General features: G+C 45.1%; 1 protein-coding gene across 3 annotated transcripts in view; it reads right to left on the minus strand.

The window, feature by feature from the left end:
• Nucleotides 1-25,130, minus strand: part of DHX35 (DEAH-box helicase 35) — a gene marked incomplete at both ends in the record, with an annotated part of 85,128 nt that overhangs the window by 27,144 nt on the left and 32,854 nt on the right. For all 3 annotated transcript variants that reach the window (XM_080716701.1, XM_080716700.1, XM_080716699.1), the window contains 6 exons: nt 2,440-2,494; nt 8,903-9,027; nt 12,998-13,208; nt 16,321-16,479; nt 17,341-17,437; nt 18,326-18,438. In XM_080716701.1, the coding sequence (XP_080572827.1) occupies nt 2,440-2,494; nt 8,903-9,027; nt 12,998-13,208; nt 16,321-16,479; nt 17,341-17,437; nt 18,326-18,438 (760 nt within the window). The remainder of the gene's footprint in view (nt 1-2,439; nt 2,495-8,902; nt 9,028-12,997; nt 13,209-16,320; nt 16,480-17,340; nt 17,438-18,325; nt 18,439-25,130) is intronic.

Consider the following 25,130-nt stretch of genomic DNA (forward strand, 5'->3'; position numbering starts at 1 on the left):
GGTACCGAGGTTGGACCCGGGAGCAGTCGCCTCTGAGCCCCCAGGCCTTTCTAATTTAGTGTTGAGACAGTGAGAAGGTTGCTGAGAGTCTCACTGAGCTGCTGAGAGGCTGACCTTCCACCTGTGAGCCTCCTGTCTCAGCCTCCCAAGTACCTGCATTACAGGCATGGGCCATGCCCAACTTAACAGAGAGCTTTTAAATCAGAAATTGGTTATTCCTTCAAAAAGAAGCATTCTAAATATAATGAATGAGAATGGGCCCCTACCTCACCCCAAAGAGCAACAACAACAACAAAATACTAACATGCATCACTAACCTAAATGTAAGAGCCCAAACCTTGAATCTCTGAAAGAACCCTGTGGGTTCACGTTAATGCCCAGTGCCTAGGCGAGTGGCATCCTCCTCTCTGCGGTGTCAGGGATGCCTCAGCTATGCTAAGCCCAGGCTCTACCACTGAGCTACGCCTCCGGCCCAAGGCAAGGTCTTGTCAGACATGACGCCAAAGCGCAACTGACCAAAGGGCAGACAGACTGAGCTGCACACAAACTTGAAGCTGCCGTACTGCCAACAATGTCATCAAGCAGGTGGAACGCCAACGCACAAAAATGGGGAAAGTATTTACAAACCAACGACCTAAGAAATGTGTGCTAGAGGTGGTGCCACATGCCTGTAGTCCCAGCACTTGGGGGGCTGAGACCAGAGCACTGCAAGTTTGCAGCCATCCCCAATAACTTAGTGTCATCTAAAAAAACCCAAATTCAAAACAAAAAATAAGAAGGGCAGGGAGTAAAGCTAGGAATTTCCCCTGGGTTCAATCCCCAGTAACACACACACACACACACACACACACACACACACTCATTCTCACTCTCTCTCTCTCCTCCAACTCAATGATAAAAGATGTAACGCAAATGAGGATGAGCCACGAATCTCAACAGACATTGCTCCAATCAACCAACCGTCCCTGTGGGTCCACATCTTTGGATTCAACCAACAATGCCTGAAATACCTGAGGAAAAATCGCACTTATGCTAATTGTATACACTCTCTTTTTTTCTTGCCAGTATTCCCAGCTTTTCCGTAGCATTCACACTGTATTAGGTAGCATAAGTAATCTAGAGGTGAATCGAAGTACATGAGAGGATACGTACGGGTATTGTGTATATAATACCAAGCCTTTTATATGAGAATTCAATAGCCACAAACTTTGGTATTGAGGAGGTCCTGGATACAATCCCCGAACACGACACAAACGGCAAGTAAGCGTATGAAGAGGTGCTCCAGAGAACATGAGTCGCCAGAAAGATGCAAACCAAAATGACTAGAAACCACGTCATACCCATGAGAAGACAGACAAGAAGTGCTACAGATGATGTAGAGAAACTGGAACTCTCATGTATGTTGATGTCCAGGGCAGCACTGTTCACACTAGCCAAAAAGTAAAACCAATCCGAATGTCCATCAACTAATAACCAGATCAAAGTAACATGGGACAGCTTACAACGGAGTATTATTCAGCAATAAAAAGGGAATGAAGTACTGGCAACAAGCTACACAGACACCTTAGGAACATCCTACGTCAAAGAGGCCGAGTACAAATGACCACAAATGAGTCCATCGATAGGAAAATCTATAGAGACAGAACCAAATTAGTGGTTGTCTGAGGCCAGAGTAGTGGGATTGGAGAGCGGGTACTCATGGACGCAGGTTCTCTACTGAGTGATAAAAATGTTCTAAATTCGATTGTACTGAAGACTGTACAAGATCATGGCTAGACCAAAAGCCACCAAATAATAATAATACAATGTAAATGAGTGGAATGCATGTCATGTAAATTATCCTTTAATAAAGCTATTTTTAAAAAAGAAAAAAAGAATAGTGCTCTAAATAGCTGGTTATGACCGTCACTGGAGGCACCACTCGGAGACGCTTCCTGAAGGGGGTTCGGCTGTACCTTTGTCTGCTGTGAGCCACTTGCTCATTCTCAAGTGAGCGACAGAGGTTTCTCCACGACAAGGTGTTTGCTCACCCAACACCCCAGCTGCCCATCTACCCGGCTCCCCGCCCGCAGGGGACCTGGGGAAACAGGGGCCGCAGATTGCAGGACGTGATGGGGACGGAGAAGGTCCAAGGAGGTAACATCGGAACTCTGGAACTCTGGTAGAGAAGCGCTATCTCTGGGGTCTGGAGCGTGGCCCTGGTGACAGCCGCCCGTAGCTTTGGGTGTACCAGCATGCTTTATAAATTGTAACTGGCCTCATGTACTATTAGTCTAATTATAGTCCCAACTTCTGATTTTAACAGAGTGTCATTAAGAAGATTATACATATGGGAAGGCGAATCCCATTCCTGAAGACACTAAGAGCCCTCAAGTGAATCCAAGTAACCACCATCACATAGGAGAGCACGTAAGGAGAGAAACAGAGAAACAGGCATACCTCCCAGAGCGTAGAGCAACTCCAAAGCCTGGACCATCGACTGGGCCGGAGGGGGCTGCAAAACACAAACAGAGTGCTCCTCAATCAATGGCTCCGGGCAAGGAAGAGGAGAGTGAGGCCACTGCTCACACCAGGCTCCCTCGCAAGCCCAGCCTGCCCAGCCCTGCGCTCCGCCTGCCTGGAAACATCCTTCCCTCCCACCTTTCAGGCTGGCTTGATCAAACAGTCCTCCCGGCAGGCCTCCCTCCTCCTCCCCGCACCAGAGCTGAGTCCCACATAAGCTCCTTGCCATTTTCCCTACACTCCCCTCAACATTTCTGATCTTACTTCACTGTCCTAACTCCTCCCACACGGGGACCCAGGAGACTGCAGTGCTCACAGATGGCTTATCCCGGCATCACCAGAGCCCGCTCTGCACCTTGCCTAGATGTGTGTTTATAACATCTCAGAACTTGAACTTCTGATAATAGCAGCGAACGCTAGATATTCTAAAGTTAAGCAAAACTGATACACGAGACAGAAGGATTGTAGGTTAGCCTGGGCCTAAGGTACTTAGTGAGGCCCTCTGCAACTTAGTGAAACCCTGTTTCAAAATAAAGAATGCAGCCAGGCTAATCCCAGCACTTGGGAGGCTGAGACAGGAGGATTGCACAGGTTCGAAGCCAGCCTCAGCTACTGAGTGAGGCTCTCAGCAACTTAGTGAGACCCTATTTCCAAATGAAGTATAAAATAGGTCTGGGGGTATAACTTGGAGGTAGAATGCCCCTAGGTTCAATCCCCAGTACCACACACACAAAAAAATTTAAATAAACAACAATAAAAAACTGATACTGTCTTAGCAACACAACACAGGTTCTTGGCTCCCATCAGAGATAAAGGCAGAGGTTTTAATTCGTGTAAAGTAGTACAGTAAGGATACAGGTTTCGGGGAAATGCGGGGTACCTCAAAAGAGCAGGAGAACAGCCCTGGGATCTTCTATAATCCCTCTTTATGGGGTACCTAGAAAGGGGCTGGCTAAGCCTCTTCTCTTTGAGGCTTTCTGGTTCATAAAAGTGAGAATTTCTTTTGGACCACAACTCCTCTGGAGTGGAAACAGACAGTCGGCTGTGGGGTGCAGGCCTCTGTTAATAAAAAATTTGACTTTTTTGAGGATTCTCCTGGAGGCAAGCAGAACTCTGACAAGAGGTGAAGCTCAGGCTGTACTAGCCTCAGTTTCCTGAGCCAGCCCATTCTGTCTTAAAAGTATGGGCCTGGCTTTTTAAGAATAACCAAGCTTTGTTTCACATTTTACAACCTTATCGTCCTTCCTTCCCAATGGGTCTCCTTTCTACCTAAAGTTTTATTTTTATTCTAGCTCATCAATACTGTGACCTTCATTCTGATTCTCGGGAGCCTAACCTCTTTCCTTCCCTCTACAAATCTTTACTGAACACCAGTTAAGTACCACATATCATCTTCTCTCTAAATGATTTTGTTTCTAATAAGCCGGGTAATAAAATTATAGTACTTTCCGAAGCTGCACAGCATTCTTCTAAATGCATACACGTAACAAGTGAGTTTTAAGCACCACCTTGTTCTAGTTTAATTTTATAGAAGTGTTGCAGGAGGCTCAGTCTCACCCTCTTCAGTTTCCCCTTGATTTCCAGAGGCCGAAATCAGTGACAAACACAGAAATGAGCCTTGAACAAAGGGCTCACATGAGTCTTAGACCCTCAGTTTCTCACCATGGAGCGGGGAGGATTAAGTTTGATGTTTATTATACCTAGCAAGCGCTCAAGTCACATAGCACCCCCATCCCTGTCCAGTCTTCTAACTGGCTCTCTCCTGTCTACATTAGGAAGAGCTCCTTTGGACGCGTCTGCTGGCTTGCTGGTGGGTAACTGGGGGAGGGATTGGGGAACGTACTCTTTTCCATTTTAGGTCTAAACTCCTGACAATACTTCTAAGGCTCTTACTGGGTGTCCTACCTCAAGGAAGACAACACGATCAAACATTTAGCGAGGTCATGCTCAGGCCTCGATTGCTCTACCCCACTTCATCTATTTTGTTTGCCAAAAAGCAAAGTAAACTTTTAAAAGTTGTAATGACTGAATACTCAGGCACACACCTACGAGGCTAGGAGCTATACCTACTGATTCACTGCACACAGACTTTAACAAATCAGTGCTGCACGAATCATGGAACCAGACCCTCAGCCTTTCCACTGTCCGTGACACCTTTCTTTTCAAAGAGGCAAAATGCCCAAAACTCAAATGGAGGGGCTTACAGCCTCAGGGGTTGTTGTTACTCATTTCATGAGAAAACAGGAAGAGCAAAGCCCTGATCCGGGCTTTAAACAATTAGAGAATGAAGCTTGAGGTCCTCTTTGCCTCCTTTCAATCTTGATCTTATTTCCAGCCAGTTACCATCAATCCAAACAACTTACTTACACAGCCCGCTACAAAAATCATTTCGATAGTATTTTCACCTAAACATACGGCCACCCTCTAGGAGCTCATGTGATCTGGGGTCACATGCCAGCACAGTTTTAACACACTTGGAATCACTATGCATGTGCAGTTTTGTTTTTCTCACTGTGTGCTTTCCTACACCCCAGCCCTATTTTATTCTTTACTTTGAAACAGGGTCTCACTAGGTTGATGGCGTCTCACTACTGGCTGAGGCTGGCCTTGAACCTGCAGTCCTCTTGTCTCAGTCTCCCAAGTACTGGGATGCCAAGCGTGTGCCACCACGCCCAGCTTCACTGTTTCTTATACTCACAGAAACTCCACAGTAACTACTCAGATGCTGCATAATACTCCATAAGGAAGTCAATTTTCTTAATTTTTAGTTTTTTGGTACTGGCGATTGAACCCGGGGTAGTCTAGCTCTAGGCTATACTGCCAGCGCTATTTCTTTTTTTAATTTGAAAAGGGGTCTAAGTTGCTCTGAGCCTCATTAAGTGGCTAAGGCTGGCTTTGAACTTACATTCCTCCTGTCTCAGCCTCCCAAGTACAGGGATTATAGCAGTGTGCCACCACACGCAGCAAGAAGTCAGTTTTCTTACACTGGGCAAAAGAATTGCTTACAGTTTTTTTTTTTTTTACTGTTGTAAATAACATAACTAAATATATAAAATTAATTGTATCCTGTGATCTCAATTAAAAAAAAAAAAAACTCAGTTTCAGGGGAAAATAACCAGAGAGTAGTATATAATGATAACAATGTATGTCAATTATTTTTCAAATATCCAAAAATTTCATAATAAATGTGTTTTAAAATTTAATATAAAATAGTGCTACAAGCTAGACATGGTAGCATACACTTGTAATCCCAGTACTTGGGAGGCTGAGACAGGAGGATCACAGGTTCAAGGCCAGTCTCAGCTACTTCGTGAGCCCTCCACAACTTAGTGAGACCCTGTTTCAAAATAAAAAATAAAAAAATTGAACCAGGGGTATAGTTTGGAGGTAGAATGCTCCTGGGTTTAATCCCCAATACCACAAAAATAAATAAATAAATAAATAAATAAATAAATAAATAAAATAGTGCTATAAACATTATCATCCATGTAAGTTTTTTCCTTTTTTCCTCTTGAATTATTTTCTCAGGCAAAAACTTCCATGAGAAGAGCCAGGTGTGGTGGGGCACAACTGTAATCCCAATACTTGGGAGACTGAGACAAAAGGACTACAGGTTCAAGGCCAGCCTCAGCAAGTAGTGAGACCCCATCAACCTAGTGAGATCCTGTTTAAAAATAAATTTAAAAAAATTAGGGCTGGGAGTATAGTTCAGAGGTAGAATGCCCCTGGGTCCCATCCCCAGTACTACCAAAATAAAATGCTCTCCATGTTGTTACAGTCGGAATGGTGCTGTGAGCTCTTTTCCTATATTCAACTAAAATTTGTTGAATGGAAAAATTAAAACTAAATAGGCAGCTTGGTGCAGCTTTAACAAGTTTTTATTACAAAAATCAGTAGAAAATAGAAAGAGAAGAAAAAGCAACATGCAAGCACATACTCTGGAGAACCCGAGAATGGAACTCTGACTCCCTCTCCATCCCCAGCCTGTAAAGAGATTCTGTACGGGCATGTCCTCATCAGCACTGCCAAGGCAATGGGCTAGTAACTGCTCTCTTAGCCAGAGAGAAACTTTGTACTCTAACAGCTGCTGCCCCGCCCCCACCTGAGCGCCTATCCGACACCCAGCCTTGGTTTTTGTGGGGGTTTTTTTGTTTGTTTTGGGTTTTTTTTTTTTTACATTTTGGAAATTAATACCGGAGCATTTTTCCAATACCAGCACACAGGAGAAAAACAGCAGGCAATTCTATGGCTAATAAAATATTGTTGGAAAATCCTTCACAAGGACCAAAGCAGGAATAAAAACCCACAATGCATGAGGAGTGTACTGGCCTAAACTGTACCAGCTTTGGATTTCATCATTTTTCTAAATATTTGATCACTAGATTACAGTAAAGTCAGATTTTATGGCTATATCAGTTTGTACTTAAGCCTGTCCTAAGGTTAATTTACAATTTATGTGGTTTCCTTCCTTCAGTGTTTTCTTTAGTGGACACTGATTTATTCTAAATGAAGGAATATGTTAAAACTCTGCATTATTTAAGATATCAATAAGTGATTTCTGTCATTACGTTTTCCCTTAAAGAGGGACACTTCGTGTGTGTGTGTGTGTGTGTGTGTGTGTGTGTGTGTGTGTGTGTTAGGGATTGAACCCAAAACACATTGTACCTCTGAGCTCCACCCCTAGCCCTTTTTATTTTTTTGAAACAGGGTCTCAGCAGGTTGCTAAGAGTTTCTCTATGCTGCTGAGGCTATCCTCGAACCTGCTACCCTTCTGTCTCAGTCTCCCAAGTACTGAAGTCATAGGCACGCGCCACCATGCCCAGATTCACGCGCCACCATGCCCAGATTCATGAGCTCTTCAATTTGCATACATGTCCGTCTTTTCTTTACAGCGCCCTCGCCTGCACAGCAGTAGTCAAGGGGCACTTCTCTTTACTGACAGTAAACACACATTGTTCTCTCTGAGGCATTGGTATTTGTGCACTGTAATGTTTCTCACCTAGTTTGCCATGACATAGGACATTTGGGATTTTACTATCCAAAACCCAGACTTGTCACAGCGTATACCCACACGGCTGGGATAGAACAGAGCTGACCCGTGGATCTTCAAACACTAAACTAGATGTGAGAAGTATTTCACACGCACAAAAATAACCATAGAGATTACAAAGATGAAGACAAAAGGATTTTACTTTGGATGCCTTAAAAAGAAAAAAACCCAGAAAAATACAAATAACAGAAAAACTATGGTGGTGGAACATGCCTATAATCCTAGAGAGGCTGAGACAGAGGAATCACAAGTTCATGGCTAGCCTGGGCAAGACCCTATCTCAAAATACAAATAAAAAGGGCTGGTAGAGTGCTTGCCTAGATGCTTGGGGCCCTGGGTTCAGTCCCTAGGATACCCCCTCCCAAATGAGATGAAATATAGTGAGCAACAATGACAAAAAATTTTAAATGTACCTCATGAGAGAAAAAAACAAAAAGGTAAATATTCTCTTCTTCCCCCTGCCTTCTTCTCCTTCCCTTTCTCTCCAAACAAATTAGTAGAACTAAAGAAAATGCCCAAGTCTGACAGGAGCACCTGGAGCCAGATCTCTGTGGACTTTGGGACAGACAGCAGCACAGGGAGCTGGCTAGGGACCCAGAGCTACAAAAGGCCTGCCCAAAACCGCACTACTGGCCTGTGAAAGGCCCACGCCCTACCCCAAACTCCACTGCTGGCCTGTGAAAGGCCCACTCCCTACCCCAAACTCCACTGCTGGCCTGTGAAAGGCCCACTCCCTACCCCACACCCCACTGCTGGCCTGTGAAAGGCCCACTCCCTACCCCAAACCCCACTGCTGGCCTGTGAAAGGCCCACTCCCTACCCCACACCCCACTGCTGGCCTGTGAAAGGCCCACTCCCTACCCCACACCCCACTGCTGGCCTGTGAAAGGCCCACTCCCTACCCCAAACCCCACTGCTGGCCTACAACAGGACTACCCAAAATCCCACTCCTAGCAACCTGCCTCAGGAAGTCATCAGAAACACAACCAGCCACAAGGGCTGCCCAAGCCCTCTCAGCTCCCCCAGGCCTATACACAAACCCACTGCCCTGGACCCTCCGGCTCTCCTGACCTGGTAAAGCTCCGCCTGGGCCTCAGGCCTCAGGCCTCACCCCAGGCGTGACTATGGGGGGCTCTCCCTTTGTCTTTCAGAGCACTGGCACACTGCTCTCTAATCACCCACTGACTGGTCTCCCCTAAATAGGAGCAGGAGCTGCAGCTGCCTTGCCTGCATGCCCTCTCCCTTACCCTGGCCCCAAGCAAGCACCCAATGCAAGGCGAGGGGGAAAAGAAAGGTGGACTCCAGTGTCCTGACAACCCCTGCGAGCTCCCCAGGCAGGGCAGGACTCACCGACATGAAGTGGAACCTGAGGACATTGTCAATCCCCAGTGCCTTCAGCTGCAGGATGACAGGGGCCAAGTTGCTCCGCTGCATCTCAGGAACAGTGGACTGAGGCAACTTGTCGAAGGCTTCCTCTGAGGACAGGAAATCAGAACTGTTGGGACCCGACGTGACATCACATGCAATCACTTGCCAAAGAGGCAGTCTTCCTTCTCTACCCTGAAAAAGCAGCTCCAAGATTCTGGGAGCAGGTGCAAATGAAACTATGATGCAAAGATGTTTTTATATTTAGGAAAGATCACTCTAATTTTAAAAAACACTTTGGATAAATATATTCAAACAATATCTCGTGGGGGGGGGGGTACTGGGGATAGAACCCAGGGGCTTTCTACCTTCAGTCTAAACTCCCAGACCTATTTTATATTTTACTTGGAAACAGGCTCTCACTAAGTAGCTGAGGCCAGCTTCAAGCCTGTGTGATCCTCCTGTCTCAGTCTTCCAAGTACTGGGATTATAAGCCTGCACCACCACATCTCTTCTAGAAGCTCGTTCTTTTACTTTCAGATGCTGTTTTTCGCTTGCTTTTTGTAAACAAATATTAAAGCAATAAGTATTTGCCGAGTCACTACTGGTGCCCAATTACTATTATCTCTGGGGTAGAGTATGTCAATGAGTCAAGAACTACACATATAATAAGCAAAGAATAATTTCAAAATAAATCCATCAAAATTGCAACCAGAATATAACAAATGATCAAATTTATAAGGAGCAAAAACTGTTCAAATCTAACTTTGTAGATCAATAAACCAACCACAAGGTCACACCCAGAATCTGATGCTAACTCAAATAGACTAATGAATGCTTACATGCCCCAGCACAGAAGGAAAAGCCCCACGAGACACAGAGATCAAGACGGGAGGGTCAGGAAAAGGGTAGGGAAGAAACGCTGGGAGGCCTTTTAACAGCAGCTAGATTAAAAGGGTGGGGAGAAAAGAGAAAGGAAGAGATCAAATCGCTTCTGTGTACGTTCAGAAAGCTCATGGATTAGACATAGAAGGCCCCGCCCAGCCAGTCCTCCCACATCAGTCAACACTTTAATAGATGCACACCCTTCTTAAACACAGCGGCCCAACCTCCATTTAGATCATAAAGCTTTAGTTAGAGAAAAAAAGCAAACTAAAGCAAAACGTGTCACGAAAAAACAGCGCCGAAGGACTTCTGAAAGGTCTGCAATGAGAACACACAACCAATATCCTGTGGACTGCGGGGCACAACTAGCCGAGGGCCTGGACCTAACTAGAAAGTTCTGGATGACAGACAACAGCAGGAGTCCTGAGTGATACTCTCTACTTCACAGAGCATCTCAGGCAGATTGTTTGGCAAGAGAGAAACAAAGTCACCAGATGAGAGGCCCCTGCTGACAAGACGCTCCGGGCATCAGGTCAGGGGGCAGGGGCAGGCAGCCATGGCAACCCCCAGGGAGCTTCAGTGACAGGAAGGGGCCGGGCCAGCACCAGAAACCAGGCCCTGCAAGGAGCAACGGACGGGGTCCCCCTGAGCGATCCTCTCAAGGAGAAATGGGGGCTCAGCAAGGAGGAAAGCGCCCCAGAGAAGGGTTGGAGTGGCCCCCGAAGGAGCTGCCTTGGAGAGGATGGAGGGCTGGGGAGGATTGCTATGCAGAGGAAAGCGCCCACGGGAGGCAACAAAGCAGAGGGGCAGGGGTGGGAGGCACAGGGCACGTCTGAGCAGAGGGCAGTGGAGCTGTGTAGGGCAGATGCGGGTGGTCGGAGAGGGAGATAAGCTGAGGAAGGGTCTAGAAAACCATAAAGGGTCTGAGCAGGCTGCAGCCCACTCCGAGCTGCACTCTCTGAAAGCCGCTTGAAGCCTGAATGCTGGGCAGAGTGTTGTCTCTACTGTCCAGCGGCCCTTCCCCAGCCCTGCCTCCATCCAAACTCCATGCTAAGGGACCCAGGGCCTCGGACCCAAACCCAGCCGTCCACCTTCAGTCACATCCTATGACACGATTTCTTTGGCATATGAGCTGATGCTGGCTACTTCCTCTTTAAAAGTAACTAGAGTGCCTTAAAAAGCCAGACACAAAATTACCAAACCCGAAAAAATTAAAAAAGCAGGTGCTTGCCGGGCGTGGTGGCGCATGCTTGTAATCCCCGCGCTTGGGAGGCGGAGACAGGAGGATCACGCAGGTTCGAAGCCAGCCACGTGTGCTGGTTTAGGAGACCCTGTTTCCAAATAAAAATGTAAAAATGGGTCTGGGAATGTAGCCCGGAGGTAGAAGGGCTTCCAGGAACCCCAGTACCACCAAAAAAAAAAAAAAAAAAAAGCAGGTGCTCAAGCATGCCTGCATGCATGTTCATGGCAACACTATTGACAAGAGCCAAAGGTGGAAACGGCCCAGGTGGAGCACCTATACAATGGAATATTATGCACCCATAAAGAAGGAAGTACAAGCTATAGTGAAGATGGCCCTTGAAAATACTAAGCTAAAAGTAAAGTCAGACACAAAAGCTGTGTGAGTGCTTTTATATGAAAGACCCCGAACAGATCAACCCATAGAAGCAGGACACAGACTAGCCATTGCCAAGGCGGGGAATGGGGGAATGAGGAGAAACTCGCCTAATGAGGACGTTTTCCACTGGAGTGAAGGAACTGTTTTGAAATGAAACAGAAGGAACGGTGGCACATCATGAAGTAAATGCCACTGACATCTTCACTACGACATGGTTAACTGATGTTATATGAACTTCATTTCAGTGAATCTAAACACAGACAGACATATTCCATACACCTCGACACTGCCTCTGCGTGTCAGGTGCCTTTGGGGTCCACTTCTCCTCCCCCTCCCGCTCTAATGACTTCTGAGCCCTCAGTGACGCCTCGCCTCTGGCCTCAGCTCTGCCTACTTTCTCCGCCCAGGCCTGCGCCTTGTCCCTCCCTATCCTCCAGTCCCTGTGCGGGTGGGCTAAAACCTTGCCTCCAATGTCTTCCCCTTCACCTGGATAGCTGCTGGGCTTCCAATCACACTGCGAAGTGCTCCCAGCAGAGGACGGTGAGCCCTGCTCCCGGCTTCCGAGACTCTACTCTGCACAGCGAGCCTCTCATGCCCCACACCGAGCTCTGTTAGTGGACCTGCCTCCACCACCACACCCTCCACATGCGGCCAGTCCTGGGCTTGTCTACCCCTCGACGCCCTCTCCCCGACACCAGCCTGGCACGCAGCAGGTGCTCCACAAACACCTGCTAAGGAAACGAGGGTGGAGGTACAAGCTAGGGACAGTTGCCTGCCTCCCATGCTCACGGCTCTGGGCTCCATCCCCAGCACTGCAAAAGACAACAGGAAAGAAAGCATGGCGCCAAGAACCGAGTAGGGCGCTGTGTAACCAGAAAGGAAAGGGAGGGATCAACGACAGAGCTAAAGCCAGACCTGGTGAACACTGCAGATGGATCCTGGTCACAGGAGGGAATGGATAATGACTTGGATATTACGTCTGTAAACTGGGGAACCAAGATTCTTAAAATCACTCCCGAATCCCAAAAGAGCTGTCTTTAAGCTGAGAGAAAGCGCCTTAAGGGCTTTCTTTATCAGAATTTTATTTTGCTTCTTCAGAGCCTAGCATGGAACATGGCCCAGAGCAGAAGTTTATCAACTATTTCCTTTCTATGAATGAGTTTCTAGATAGTTCCTTCAGCCCTGCTCAGCAAAGATAGACCAAAACTCAGTGCGAGGTCCCAGAGGATTCAGGAATCTCCCAATAAGAAACCAGCACATTAAGCTAAAGAAAAGTAAGAAAGACAGAACCTGAGAGGTAAAGCCTATATTACAGGGCCACGAGGCACAGGAGGCCCTAGGCCTAGCCCTTTGTTTAGAGCAGGATGGAAAAGAGGTGGTGACTCACTAGCCAGCTTTAGCCAATGGGGGAGCAGCAGTGCTGTGCTGGAGGAAGGAGGTGGTAGAGCCGGACTAAACCCTGGGGGAGGGCTGCTTTTACATCAAGTTCTGCCACTAAGAATGAATGTCTGTCATATCGTCCAATGTCCTAGCTAACGATGAGAAAGTCCCAAACCCTCGAGGAGGGCCGCACTGACCTGTATAAAGGCGGTAACACTTTCCCGAGCGGTTGCGCCCCGCGCGTCCTGCTCGCTGGTTGGCGGAGGCCTGGGACACGGGCACCACCACCAGGCACTCGATGGCCGTCCTGGGGTTGTAGGCCCGCAGTTTCATGAAGCCACAGTCGATCACGTACACAATGCCGCTGATTGTAATGGATGTTTCTGCCACGTTGGTGGCCACTATCACCTAAATTCCCACGGGAAGAACAGTAAGAAGCCATTTTATTCTTTTCACTTTAAATAAACTGATAAAAGTCCAAAAGACATAATGATATTTGACAGCAGGCATCTGTGAGGCAGTCAAGCATCGTAGCAAGAGCAGGAGTTTCAGAGTTGGGGCCTCGGGCTGGAATTCTCCAGAGTCCTGCGGCCCTGGACAAGTTCCTTAACCTCCTAAGCATCAGTTTCTACATTTACATTACACCAGCCCCAGATGCTGAGGGTCATATCTAATACTGGATACATGATATATACTCTACAATGCGAGTTTTTTGTCTTTTGCCCAGCCAAAGCAAACTGTACGGGTATAGTCATTTATTCATTAACATTATACCTATTTTAGAGGGTCTGCACTTGACCAGACCCTGTCCAGGGTGCTGCATGTATTATAGACAAGACAGACAAGGCCCACTCTGGGAGTTCACATTCCAGTAGGAGTGTGTGGAAGAGAACTTGGTGAGCGCAGCAAGTATATAACTTCAGACAGTAACAAACACCAGAAAGAAGATGCAACCCTGTAACATATGAAGTGGTATATAACAGCAATATTGTACACTAAACAATGGGCATGCTGCTCTAGACGGATGGTGGGGAGGCCTCTCTGAAAGATGACTGTGAGCTGAGGCCTGAGTACCAGGAGGCAGCCAACCCTGTAGAGATGCAAGCAGAAGTCTATCTCAGAGGACGGGGAGAAGGCCAGCATGGCCAGAGCACAAAGCAAGTGAATCCCAGGACCTGGGAGGCTGCAAGAGGACGATCGCAGGTTCAAGGCCAGCACGCAGTAATTTAATGAGACCCTGTTTCCAGATATAAAAAATAAGGCTAGGGGTATAACTCAGAAACCCCCTCCCCTTGGGGTTTAATCCTCAGCACCATAAGAGGAAAAAAGCGCAAGATGAGCCTGGGGATGGAGGCAGGCCCCAGCTCCTGCGCACTCTCCGGATCCTATTCTAAGTACACTGGAGCCACCCGGAGGGCTTTAAGCAGCAGAGGACATGCGTACTTAGAGCTCACATCACTGTTTTCATGTACTCTACATTTTATAAATCATTCTGTAAAAATCTTCCTAAGTTAGATAGTAGAGAATTAACACTTTATAATATAAAACTATCTACCTAGAAGTTATTTTAGTTTTTTATTTTGAAACAGTCTAAGTTCCTGCACACTGGTCTCAACCTCAACCTCCCGCCTCTCCATCTCACAGCCTCTCAGGCACTGGGATTGCAAGCACGCGCCGCCATGCCTGGCTCCAAGGGGCTCCTTCTGACTACAAAGTCCCAAACTTATTTCACACACACACACACACACACACACACACACACACACACTCACACACACACACACAATTAACTCTGTAACCCCCCACCATGAAATCCACATACGTAAGTTAACAGAAATACACAGTAACACGTCTGCGTTCTGTTAAGTCTCTACACTTCCTTGCAGGCACCTCCTTCAGGAGCAGTGTCCCCACTCTGGGAATCTATGGAGCCGATGCTTCTTCCCGCCACACCCTTCCGCAACCCAATTTCAATGCTAAATACTTTAAAGACACACCCTGAATTAATTGATTTAAACTCGGTCCTAAAGGCAAACTGACACTCAAAACAGTTTAGAAACCCGTGGTAATAACTTATTGTTCCTGACTGATCACAACCCACCAACACAGCTCCTTAAGGCAGGGTAGCGTCCTGTCCTGTCGTGGGAAATAACAGGCAGGAAATATCAGGCGGACAGAAGGGATGCAAAGAGAAGTCACCGGCCCTGAAAATTACTGTCAGAACTGATGGGGTTGAGCCTGTACTGACTGCTGATAAGAGCTGTATTAATTGGTAATAAGAACAAGCTCTCATACTTAGCCAGAACAATAAAATCTCTTTCTCTGCCTCTAAGCTGTTAATCAAGAGCTGCAGCCAGGAGTGACCTTGGTCAGCTAGGAGTTGGTTGTCAGCCCAACTGAACACTAGAATTATATGGATTTTCACAATAGTTTAGGCTAGAGTTAAAGAGGAAAAGCAAGCTATGTTAACCAATAGTAATTACTAATTACACAAAATAGTTTTACCCCAAACCCTTCATACTTTAAGAGACTATATTCCTGTGTCTTTCTTTTCTTTATTGAAGACAAGTGTTTTAACATAATAAGCAACTTTTTAGCAGACAGAGACAGGGAAAGTCTAAAAACTCACCAATGACACAGGTGGACAATGCATGCTTTAAAACTAAAACCAAAGCCGGGCGTGGTGGTGCACGCTTGTAATCCCAGCATTTGGGAGACTGAGACCGGAGGATCACGGTTCATGGACAGCCTCAGCTACTTAGTGAGGCCCTCTGTAACTCAGTGAGACCCTGTTTCAAAATAAAGAATAAAAAATTGGGCAGGGAGTGTAGCTCGGAGGTCAAATGCCTCTGGGTTTCATCCCCAGGCCGGCAAAAAAAAAAACTAAACTAAAACCAAAGACAGAGCAGGTTTCTCCATGCAGCCCCTGACTTTGGTAACCAAGTAACACATTTTGATCAGACTAATCTGTCCCTGTGAGAAAAGACTCACAACAGAAATAACTGGTGAGCCTGCATCTGCTTCTGGTGGGAAAAGAGGATTATTGGTTAAGCAGGATGGGAGGAAGGAGAGAATAAATTCTTATAAAAAATTACATGTTCAGAGACCTCAGTGTCTTACTTTCAAGGCACTCCACTACAGTTTCTCTCTGATGTAGTGCTTTATTCTTCTGTCCCATCTTTCTACCTTTGTAATAATAAATTTTGTGTAAGCTTGCAACAGTATAGTTCTGGCTATTTTTTCTAAACTAGCTAAGAACAAGAACCCACATCAACATCTCAAACTATTACAAGAATGACCCCCTCTGCAGAACAGGAGTAGAAATCTTCACAACACATCCTTTACTATGTGCTTTTTGATTTACTACACAGAAACACAGGTCTAAAATTCTGAAAGAATCCTTCCTGTTTAGCTAGTTTCACATCAATTAAAAAAAAAAAATCTTTTTAGTATATAGCAAAGGGGTATCAGCATGATTACAGATGGCTACAAATACCCTTGGCCATGAGGACAGTCCCACCTTCCTGACGCTGCGCGATACTCTTTCAAACACTTTCATTTGCTCAAAGGACGGCAGTCCCGCATACATGGGGAGAACACGGAGGTGTTTCTTCATCCCAGTGCGGGCGAGAGCTCGGGCCTGCTCGATCAGCATAGACACAACAGTCTCTACTTCTTCCTAGACATTGAACCAGGAACCAAAGACACTGTGATCAATCTAAAGTGTCATTTTATCATACTGAAAGACGAAGAGAGTTGGGATCAGGATTTTAATTCTGGTCAGATGCATGAATTTCAGTGCTACCACTTTCTACTCTGGGATGACATCTAATCAAATGCTACCAAACAAGGGTGCCAAAGGGGTAAAAATTAGAAACTAATATCAATTACTAAAATTAAGCTCCTACTGTTAAAGGAGAGTTCTCAATAAGTAAAGACAATAACTATTTTCCTCAGCTTCTATGGACTGTAGCAAACAAAGCACTTTACACGTATGGGCAAGTTATGACCTATAAAATCATTATAAGCTTTCCCCAGAAAAGATTACTAACTGTGGAAAATGTTTGGCACTGGAAAAGATTACACCTGGAGGAGTTCTGAACGGTGTTACAGCCTTGAGGGAGCACTTGGGCTTGTTCAGCTGTTTTTCCAGTAATGTGCCACTTACCACCTCCAGGATGAGCTGCAGAGGTGTCACTAGGAAAATGGGCACAAGGCAGTGGCAACACACGACAAAATGCCCCTAGCGCGACATTCAGTCATGGCCAACACAGCCCACTGACTCTATATGTAATTTATTCTGGAATCAGCTTGTAAATTTAAAATCCAGATGACCTTTTGCACATAGAAGAGAGAGGAGCTGATGACTGCCTGACAATCTAGTTGGTTGATGCATGACAATGAATCCAACAATTTTTTATGCAATTAAGTAACTACAAAATACAATGAAATACGAAATAAATGCCTGAGTAACCGGGCTGTACGTTCATTCTGGTGTTGCCTTAACGTGTCCGTTCACCACGAGGTCTGATGGAATTACCTGGCCAGTGAGAAAGGCCAGTATGTCTCCGTCCCCCTCGGTCTGGTGAATTCTCACCACAGTGTCCACGGTTGATTTGATGTAATCTGGAACAGGACTGAAAAGACATATGAGATATATTCATCGCTACAACATGCTCCTTAATTATAAATCAACTACACTAAGAATCTGGCAGCAAAACCTCATGAGAGTTTGGGCTTGCCCAGCAGATAGTTAGTATATAGATAAAGTAAATATTCACTTTTTTTCTTCTTTTAAATGCAGCATTAAAAAATAATCCATAATTATATGTAAACTATGATTTTAGCTATATTTCCAGATAAAAATAAGACACCTATACATATAGTCATGCTACCGTTAACATACAAAGACACCAGGCCAGGGAGAACCGGGCACTGTAGTCCTGCCACTGAAGCCCACTCTCTTCCCACCGATCTCCCGTCCTGGCCATGGGCAGTATGTGCAGATCAGTGAAGGAGATCATGGCCACTCTCCAGCTAGAATGGCTTAGAAGTTCCCAACTCTGGTTTTACCAGCCACTGGATGAGGCCCCTTGGTCTTTATGTGACTAGTGACTAGGTCCAGAAGTTATGACAGCCCCTTTCTTTTTCAAGGGGTCTTGTTTCCTCCCCAAAAATGTCAACCAGACTTTCTTGCTAAGGATGCAAAAAAAGCTAAGAACAAAATGACTCAAATCATCAGCATTACCCTCACTAACAGGCATCCTTGTAAGCCTCAGCTTAGCTTAGAAGACTATCTCTTCAGACCTTCATCCCTGTTTTCTCCAGCTGAGCCACTGACCACAGATTCATGCACATTTTCATATCTGTGTTAGAGTTTAGATTCAGCAGTGATGCTGAGCAGGACCCAGCTAGCAATCACAAGAGACAAGCACGCTTCTCCTCACTGCCCTCCAGCTGCGAGCAGATGCAGCTCCCTGCCGATCCACCGGACAGGCCCAGGCTTCTAGACACTATCATCAAACCTTTGCAGATAAAAGACGTCCACTGGAAATGTCCGTCCTTCCACTGTGAGGATCACACAGGTATCCCTGGTTGGGTCACTAGTTTCATTTTGATTAAAGAAATCCCGAAATTTCTAAAAAAAAAAAAAAAAAAAAAAAGTCTGCATTTCTCTCTTCAAAGGTGTACAGTAATTTTTAAAAATTTTTATTGGTATACTGTAGTCATACATACATCTTAATGGAGTGCACGATGGTAGAGGTATACATGCGCACATCACCTATTTAGCCCCTCCCCAATTCCCACCCCCCATGCTTGGCTCACTGACTGCCGTGTCGTGAATGTGCGTCATGTACGTCAGTGAGTTTCCCTCTTCCTCCCTCCCACCCTCCCTAGTTAGGTCACCTTATTTGCTCATCTAGGTTTACAGTAATCCATGAAAAGTAAAAAGAATATATAACTGACAGAGGAAAGGTGAGTATTAGGAATAAATATATGTAATAGATTACACATCACTAAATTATTTTGTAAGCTAGTTTTTCTTACAGAAATGGTAGGGTATCACACTTCAACAAGAGTCTTTACTAAAGGAGACCAGACTTGTAGCACAGAGACATAAGACCCCTTCCTGGGGCGCGTGTCACATAAGGGAGCAGAGCTGGGTGACCGAGGGGCCGCTCTGCTGACTGCGTGGATGCCAGATGGGAAGCTGCTGGTGCCCACTGCCGAGGGGCAGACGTCCTGGTTGATGGAGGTTCCATTATTTGATTTTGAATGAGTTCTCATTCCCCAAGTTTATTCCTGTTTCCCTGAGGCCTGACTATGAAATGGTAAGTCCTGTCTTTTTTATTTCCCATTTTATATACTTATAAAACATGTCTATACCCACTCCTGGCAACCCAGGAGCTGTACTAGTGAACAACATCAAATATAAAGTAAATGGCCTTGGATGTATACTGCTGAAAGAGTTCACTGAATTTAACAATATACTGGGATATTATACATTAACCTCCAAGTTTTGCCTGGGAAGAGAAATCACAGACATAAAAGTACCTTATGCCAACAAAGTACAAAGAATTACACCAGGCACCACCCTGCAATTTCCTTTTGGGTGAATCCCTTTCAAGCCACCTCAGTTCTCCTACATCCCTACAATGTACACAGAACAGGCACATTAGAAGGAAGGCACACACGAGTGAGAACAGCCTCTGTATAACCCCCAAACAATGAACGGTCCAGGGAAGACAGAGGTGCAAAGAACCAATCACAAAATGAAAGAAGAATGCTGATCTGACCCGAGGAGAGCTGCAACTGACAATCTGAAAGAAGGAAAACAGCATTCGCGCCTGGCTTGCAGGGGAGGCCTCTTGGGGAAGCCCTGACCCTTAACGCCAAGGAGGATTACTGCTGGCTAGGAAGGGAAGAGATATCACTTCCCAGGATAGCAGACAGTGTGGACTAAGACACAAAAAGGCCCCGGTCCAGGGCAAGCTGGCCTCATCTCTGAGTTAACTCTCTTATCTACAAAACAGACAATCTGCTACCTACATGCAAGGTTGTTTCAAGGTTCAATCAAAACGGATGTGACAGCCCATGGCAAAGGTCTTGCCTAGAATGGTACTCAGTAAGTGACTGGAGTTCTCACTCTGAAGGGGCCGGAATGCCATGCTACAAGGGCACTGAACGAACTTGATTGATAAGACCAGGGCACTGAGGGCAATGGCATCAGTCCTATGCCCTGGACCCTGTACTCCAGTGGACATTTTAGAGTTGGGCCACAAAGATAAAGGAGGCAGGCAGTCAAATTTAGGCATTATTAGAGAGCTCAGGGGAGAGAGTGGAAGTGTGAACTCAGGCCAAGCATGCCAGAGGTACAACTGCCAAGACAGGACCTGACTGACAACCAGTGTGTGTGCACGCACATATGTCCATGCTGGGGAGAAGTAAAAACTTCCTAATGCAATAGAAGTCTTGGGCCTGAATGTCTATGATCATGAGAAAGGGGCTGAGGCCAAGAATCAGAGAGTCACAGGTTATGAGTTTAGGTAGCCCCTCACTAACCAGCTGCTGAACAGCTCAGGCGGGCACACAGGAGCAGTCAAGACTACCACAAGCACAAAGGACCAGCAGAATCAGAGCCACACTGGTGAGCAGCCTTGAGGAGGAGGAGCAAAGCTGGCCTGGCCATTTAGCTTGCTGGACAGAGCCAAATGTTACCAAAAAGTAAACAGGTACAATACTGAATAGGAATGGTGAGAATGGACATCTTTGTCTTATTCTTGACTTTAAAGAAAATTGCTTTGAATTTTCTGATGCTGACTTTGGGTTTCTCATAGTCTTTATGATGTTGAGGTAAAGTCCTTCTATCCCTAGTTTCTTCAATGCTTTTGTCATGAATGAACGCTAAATTTTGTTGAACGCTTTTTCTGCATCTATTGAAATGATCGAGTAATTTTTGTCCTTGAAGTTTAGCCAAAGCAATTAGGCAAGAGAAGGAAACAAAAGAGATATAAATAGGAAAGAAAGAAGTCAAATTCTCACTGTTTAGAGGCTAAAATTCTCTACTTACGAGATCTCTTTTGCAGGATCATATTTTCTACTTACAGGGGATAAAGATAGGAAAGAAAGAAGTCAAAGTATCACTGTTTGCAGGATCATATCATCTACTTAAAATATCTCTTTTGCAGGACCATATCTTCTACTTACAAGAGATATATGCAGGAGAAAAAGAAGTCAAAGTACCACTGTTTAGAGGACCATAGCCTCTATTTAAAAGACCCCAAAAGTTTCACTAGAAGAAACCTAGAGCTGATGGACAAAATCAACATATAAAAATTAATAGCTTTTCTATTAATTTCTATTTCATACTGGTAATGAATCCGATGAGAAAGAAATCAGAAAAACAATTCCATTCACAACAGCCTAAAAAACTAGGATTAAGTCTAAACAATGAAAGTATTCCACAACAAATTTACAGAACACATTAGAAGATGAAAAGATCTCCCATGTTCATGAATAGGTAGAGTTAATATTGTTAAAACTGCCATATTATCCAAAGTAATCAACAAATTCAATATAAACCCTATCAAAATACCAATGACTTTCATCACAGAACTTTAAAAAGAGTCATAAAATTTACACGGGAGAACAAAAGATCCAGAATAACTCACAAAAGGAGCAATGCTGGAGACATACCGATTTCAAATTATGCCATACTGCTACAATAATAAAAACAGCATGAAACTGGCATAAAAAAAGACACAAACCAATGAAATAGAAGACAAAGAGACAAATTCACACACACAGTCATCTGACTCTTGACAAAGGTGCCAAAAACACACATTGGAAAAGACAGCCTTTTTTAACAAATGGTGCTTTAAAAAACTGGACATGCATATGTAGAAGATGAAACCAGACCCCACTCACCCTGCATAAAAGTCAATTCAAAATACGAGAAATTAATCAGTGGGATGGCATCAAATCAAGACGTTTCTTGTAGCAAAGGAAACAACTAACAGAATGTACAGGAAGCCTATAAAATGGGAGGAAATCTTTTCTGGCTCTTTTCCCAATAGAGGATTGATAACCAGAATACAAAATGAAAATGAACTCAAAGCACGCGCGCACGCGCGCGCACACTCCCCCCCCCTCTCCCTCTCCCTCTCTTCCTCTCTCTCCCTCTCCCTCTCCCTCTCCCTCTAATTAATGGCCAAATGAACCAAAAGACATTTCTCAAAAATACAAATGGTCAATAAGTATATGGGAAAATATATGGAAGAATACACTGTAATTTCATTGAGCCATAAGAAAGAATGAAATTATGTCACTTGCAGGAAAATGGACAGAACTGGAGAGCATAATGTTAAATGAAATAAGCCAGACCCAGAAAGTCAAGGGTCGTATGTTTTGTCTCATATGTGAAAGTTAAAAAAAAAAAAAGGAACTCATAAAGGGAGACTGTGAGAGTAAAGCAAGAGGATCAGGAGGGAGAAAGGAAGAGTAAGGGGAGTTGCGAGGGAATGAGATTAATCAAATTATGCTTTGCGTATGTGCCAATATGAAACAATGAATACCACTATTATGTATAATGGTTATTTACCAATAATGTTTTAAAAGTTATTGAGACAAGAAGAAGATGAAGAAGTTATTGAGACAAGATGATGCCTTGACAATGTTGTTGGAGTAGAGGGCCAAACCTTGGCTGCTGAAGAGCAGAGACAGGAGGCTACTCTTTCAATAAAACAACTTGGGCATGTACTGAGAAGGCACAAGATCTTTTTCTTTTTTCTTTTTTTTATTTTTTATTGTGGTACTGGGAATGGAACCTAGGAGCATTCTACCTCCAAGCTACACCCCTGCCCTATTTTTTATTCTTTATTTTGAAACAGGGCCTCACTAAGTTTCAGAGGGCCTCACTGAGTAGCTGAGGCTGTCGGCGAACCGCGATCCTCCGGTCTCAGCCTCCCAAATGCTAGGATTACAAGCGTGCACCACCATGCCTTAAGGTCTTTATTTGGCAATATAAAATGCAAATAAAAGTAAATAAATATGGTGTCAGCCATGCATGAATCTTGAGGCAGAATCAAGTAACCAGCACAGTTGAAGTAAGCTCAGTACACCTGGAAAAGAAGAGTCTAAGTCAGGCTCATAGGAAGAGGGGTCCCAGCAAGAGATACCTGATAAGAAACATCACATGGCATCAACAAATAGGACAGTCTGCGAAGTAAATGTGCATGATGGTGACATCCACTGAGCTGTCTTCCAGCTCACCATGGCTTCCTTCCCTAGAAGCTGCTCCTACTTGACCCACACGAGTGGGCTCCCCAGCAGCCATGTCTACCCCTTGGCCAGCAACTTCTGGCCCATGTACAGTGGTCCAAGGTAGGAGCCTGAACCCAGATCACCCCAAATTTTTTCTTCAGGAACTCTGAAAGAGAGAAACTAGTCTCTCAAAGTAGGTAGACCTGTGACAAAAAATGTGGAAATTAGATCAACCATATTTTGTGTTTTATTAACAGGAAACAAATAAGAACAATAACACATGAGACTCTGGTCAAAATATACTTTGTAATTATACCTGGCCACATAGGTGGTTGATCACTTAATTGGGCTCACATTAAAAAAGCAGCTAAATCAATCAAGCATGATCTCTACCTTCCCCACTGCGGTCCCCAGTATCTTCATTTGTGGGCTGGGCCAACCCAGTCCCTAAAAGACACCAGAGCAGGTACCACCATCAGCAACCCTATCTCTGTGGGCAGTCTGGAATCAGACTGTCACCCACAAACCCAGCAACTGGGAGCCAGGGATGGGTTCAGGCACCCTGGGCCTCTAAATCAAAATATTACCTAGACCACCCCCTACCCACCCACCCCAAGTGTCCCTCACGCTGTCTTCTTCAGGGCACTCACATCCTCTTCCTCACCCTCTTACTCTCAGAAACTCGTACCACACCCACATGGACCCACACCTATCTACTGCGTACCCCAAACAGCAAGGATCCACACTGGTCCCTTCTACTCCCACAGAGCCTGCCTCACACACACATCTTCACTCTCCCTCACAGAGGCGGCACTGATGGACATGTGAGGAAGGAACAAAGGAATGAGAGGTCCGCCTCACCATGAGCCCAGCTGAGTTAGCTGAAGTCCCAGCATGCCCTGCATCACAGCACACCAAGGTACAACAAATCTATATTCTGCCATTCATTTCTTAAAAAACTGCCAAGAAACCATCTATATCCACTACTATAGGCAGACTGAAAGTTTTAAAATCTCTGCAATACCCAAGATAATGAAAGGTAATTGTGAACCATTAGTAAGAATTAATCTGCAATGATTCTAAAAAAGACTTGGACAGTATAACTTTTACCTCACCTAAACATGTTTGAAATAATTTTTCAATTTTTCATAGTATATTTTTAAGAAAAGAGAGAAGAGAAGAAGTAAAATGGAGATGGTCTGTGCAAACTGGCCACAGAGGAGAGACCTGGAAGAGAAGTCCAGTCCTCAAAAGAGGATACCACGGGTGAGGGCGGTCAACTGAAGAGGGTGACAGAGGAGCTTGAACCCATTGCTACCACGGGCAGCCCTAACGCAGCAGGCTCCTGCAGCCTGCGCAAATGCCTGAGCGACTCCTCGGGTAGCCACGCAGACGCCTCTTAGCCACATTGAACTCTTTCTCCTCCAAGCTGTGCAGCATTCCTGAAGTAACAGGGAGACCAGGAGTCTAGGAGCCATGGGTCAGACCTACTTCTCATTACAGAATTGCCTTGACTGGCATCTTGGCGGAGGCAGCGCCATTCCTGCTGTATGACAGGGTCACAGCTGGGAAGAGAATTCCTCAAGGCTGGAAGACTATGGCAAAACTGAAGCCGTTATCCCTCTTGATTTTAGTTATAATAATGATAACATTAATGAAATTTGAAAATTGCTTTGAATGGGGATTGCTCTTTTGTAATAATCTGAAAACTGATGTGAATAAGACTAGAAAATGCCCTAAGATTTGTTCTAGGAATAGTGCTAAGAAGAATATGTCTATGGGAGAACTTTCAAGAAGCTACAGAGAAAAGAGCTCTTTGCTCCTCTGCTTACAACATGATTTTAGCCATGAAAGAAGTTAACTTCAGGCAAATTATACCTACTGTGCAAGGCCTTCCATATGTTGCTAATCAGAATACTTTTCCACCTCCAACCAATCCTCCACTTTCCTACACAGGAGCGTATGATGAATGGAAAACACAGAGTTAATATTACTGCAAAATGGCTTGCCGTCAGGACTCTGCCATTCCTACAATGCTAGGCATTGTAATGCAAAGGCTAGGCAGGT

Source organism: Muscardinus avellanarius, assembly GCF_963383645.1.
Source record: "Muscardinus avellanarius genome assembly, chromosome: 19".
NCBI lineage: Eukaryota > Metazoa > Chordata > Mammalia > Rodentia > Gliridae > Muscardinus > Muscardinus avellanarius.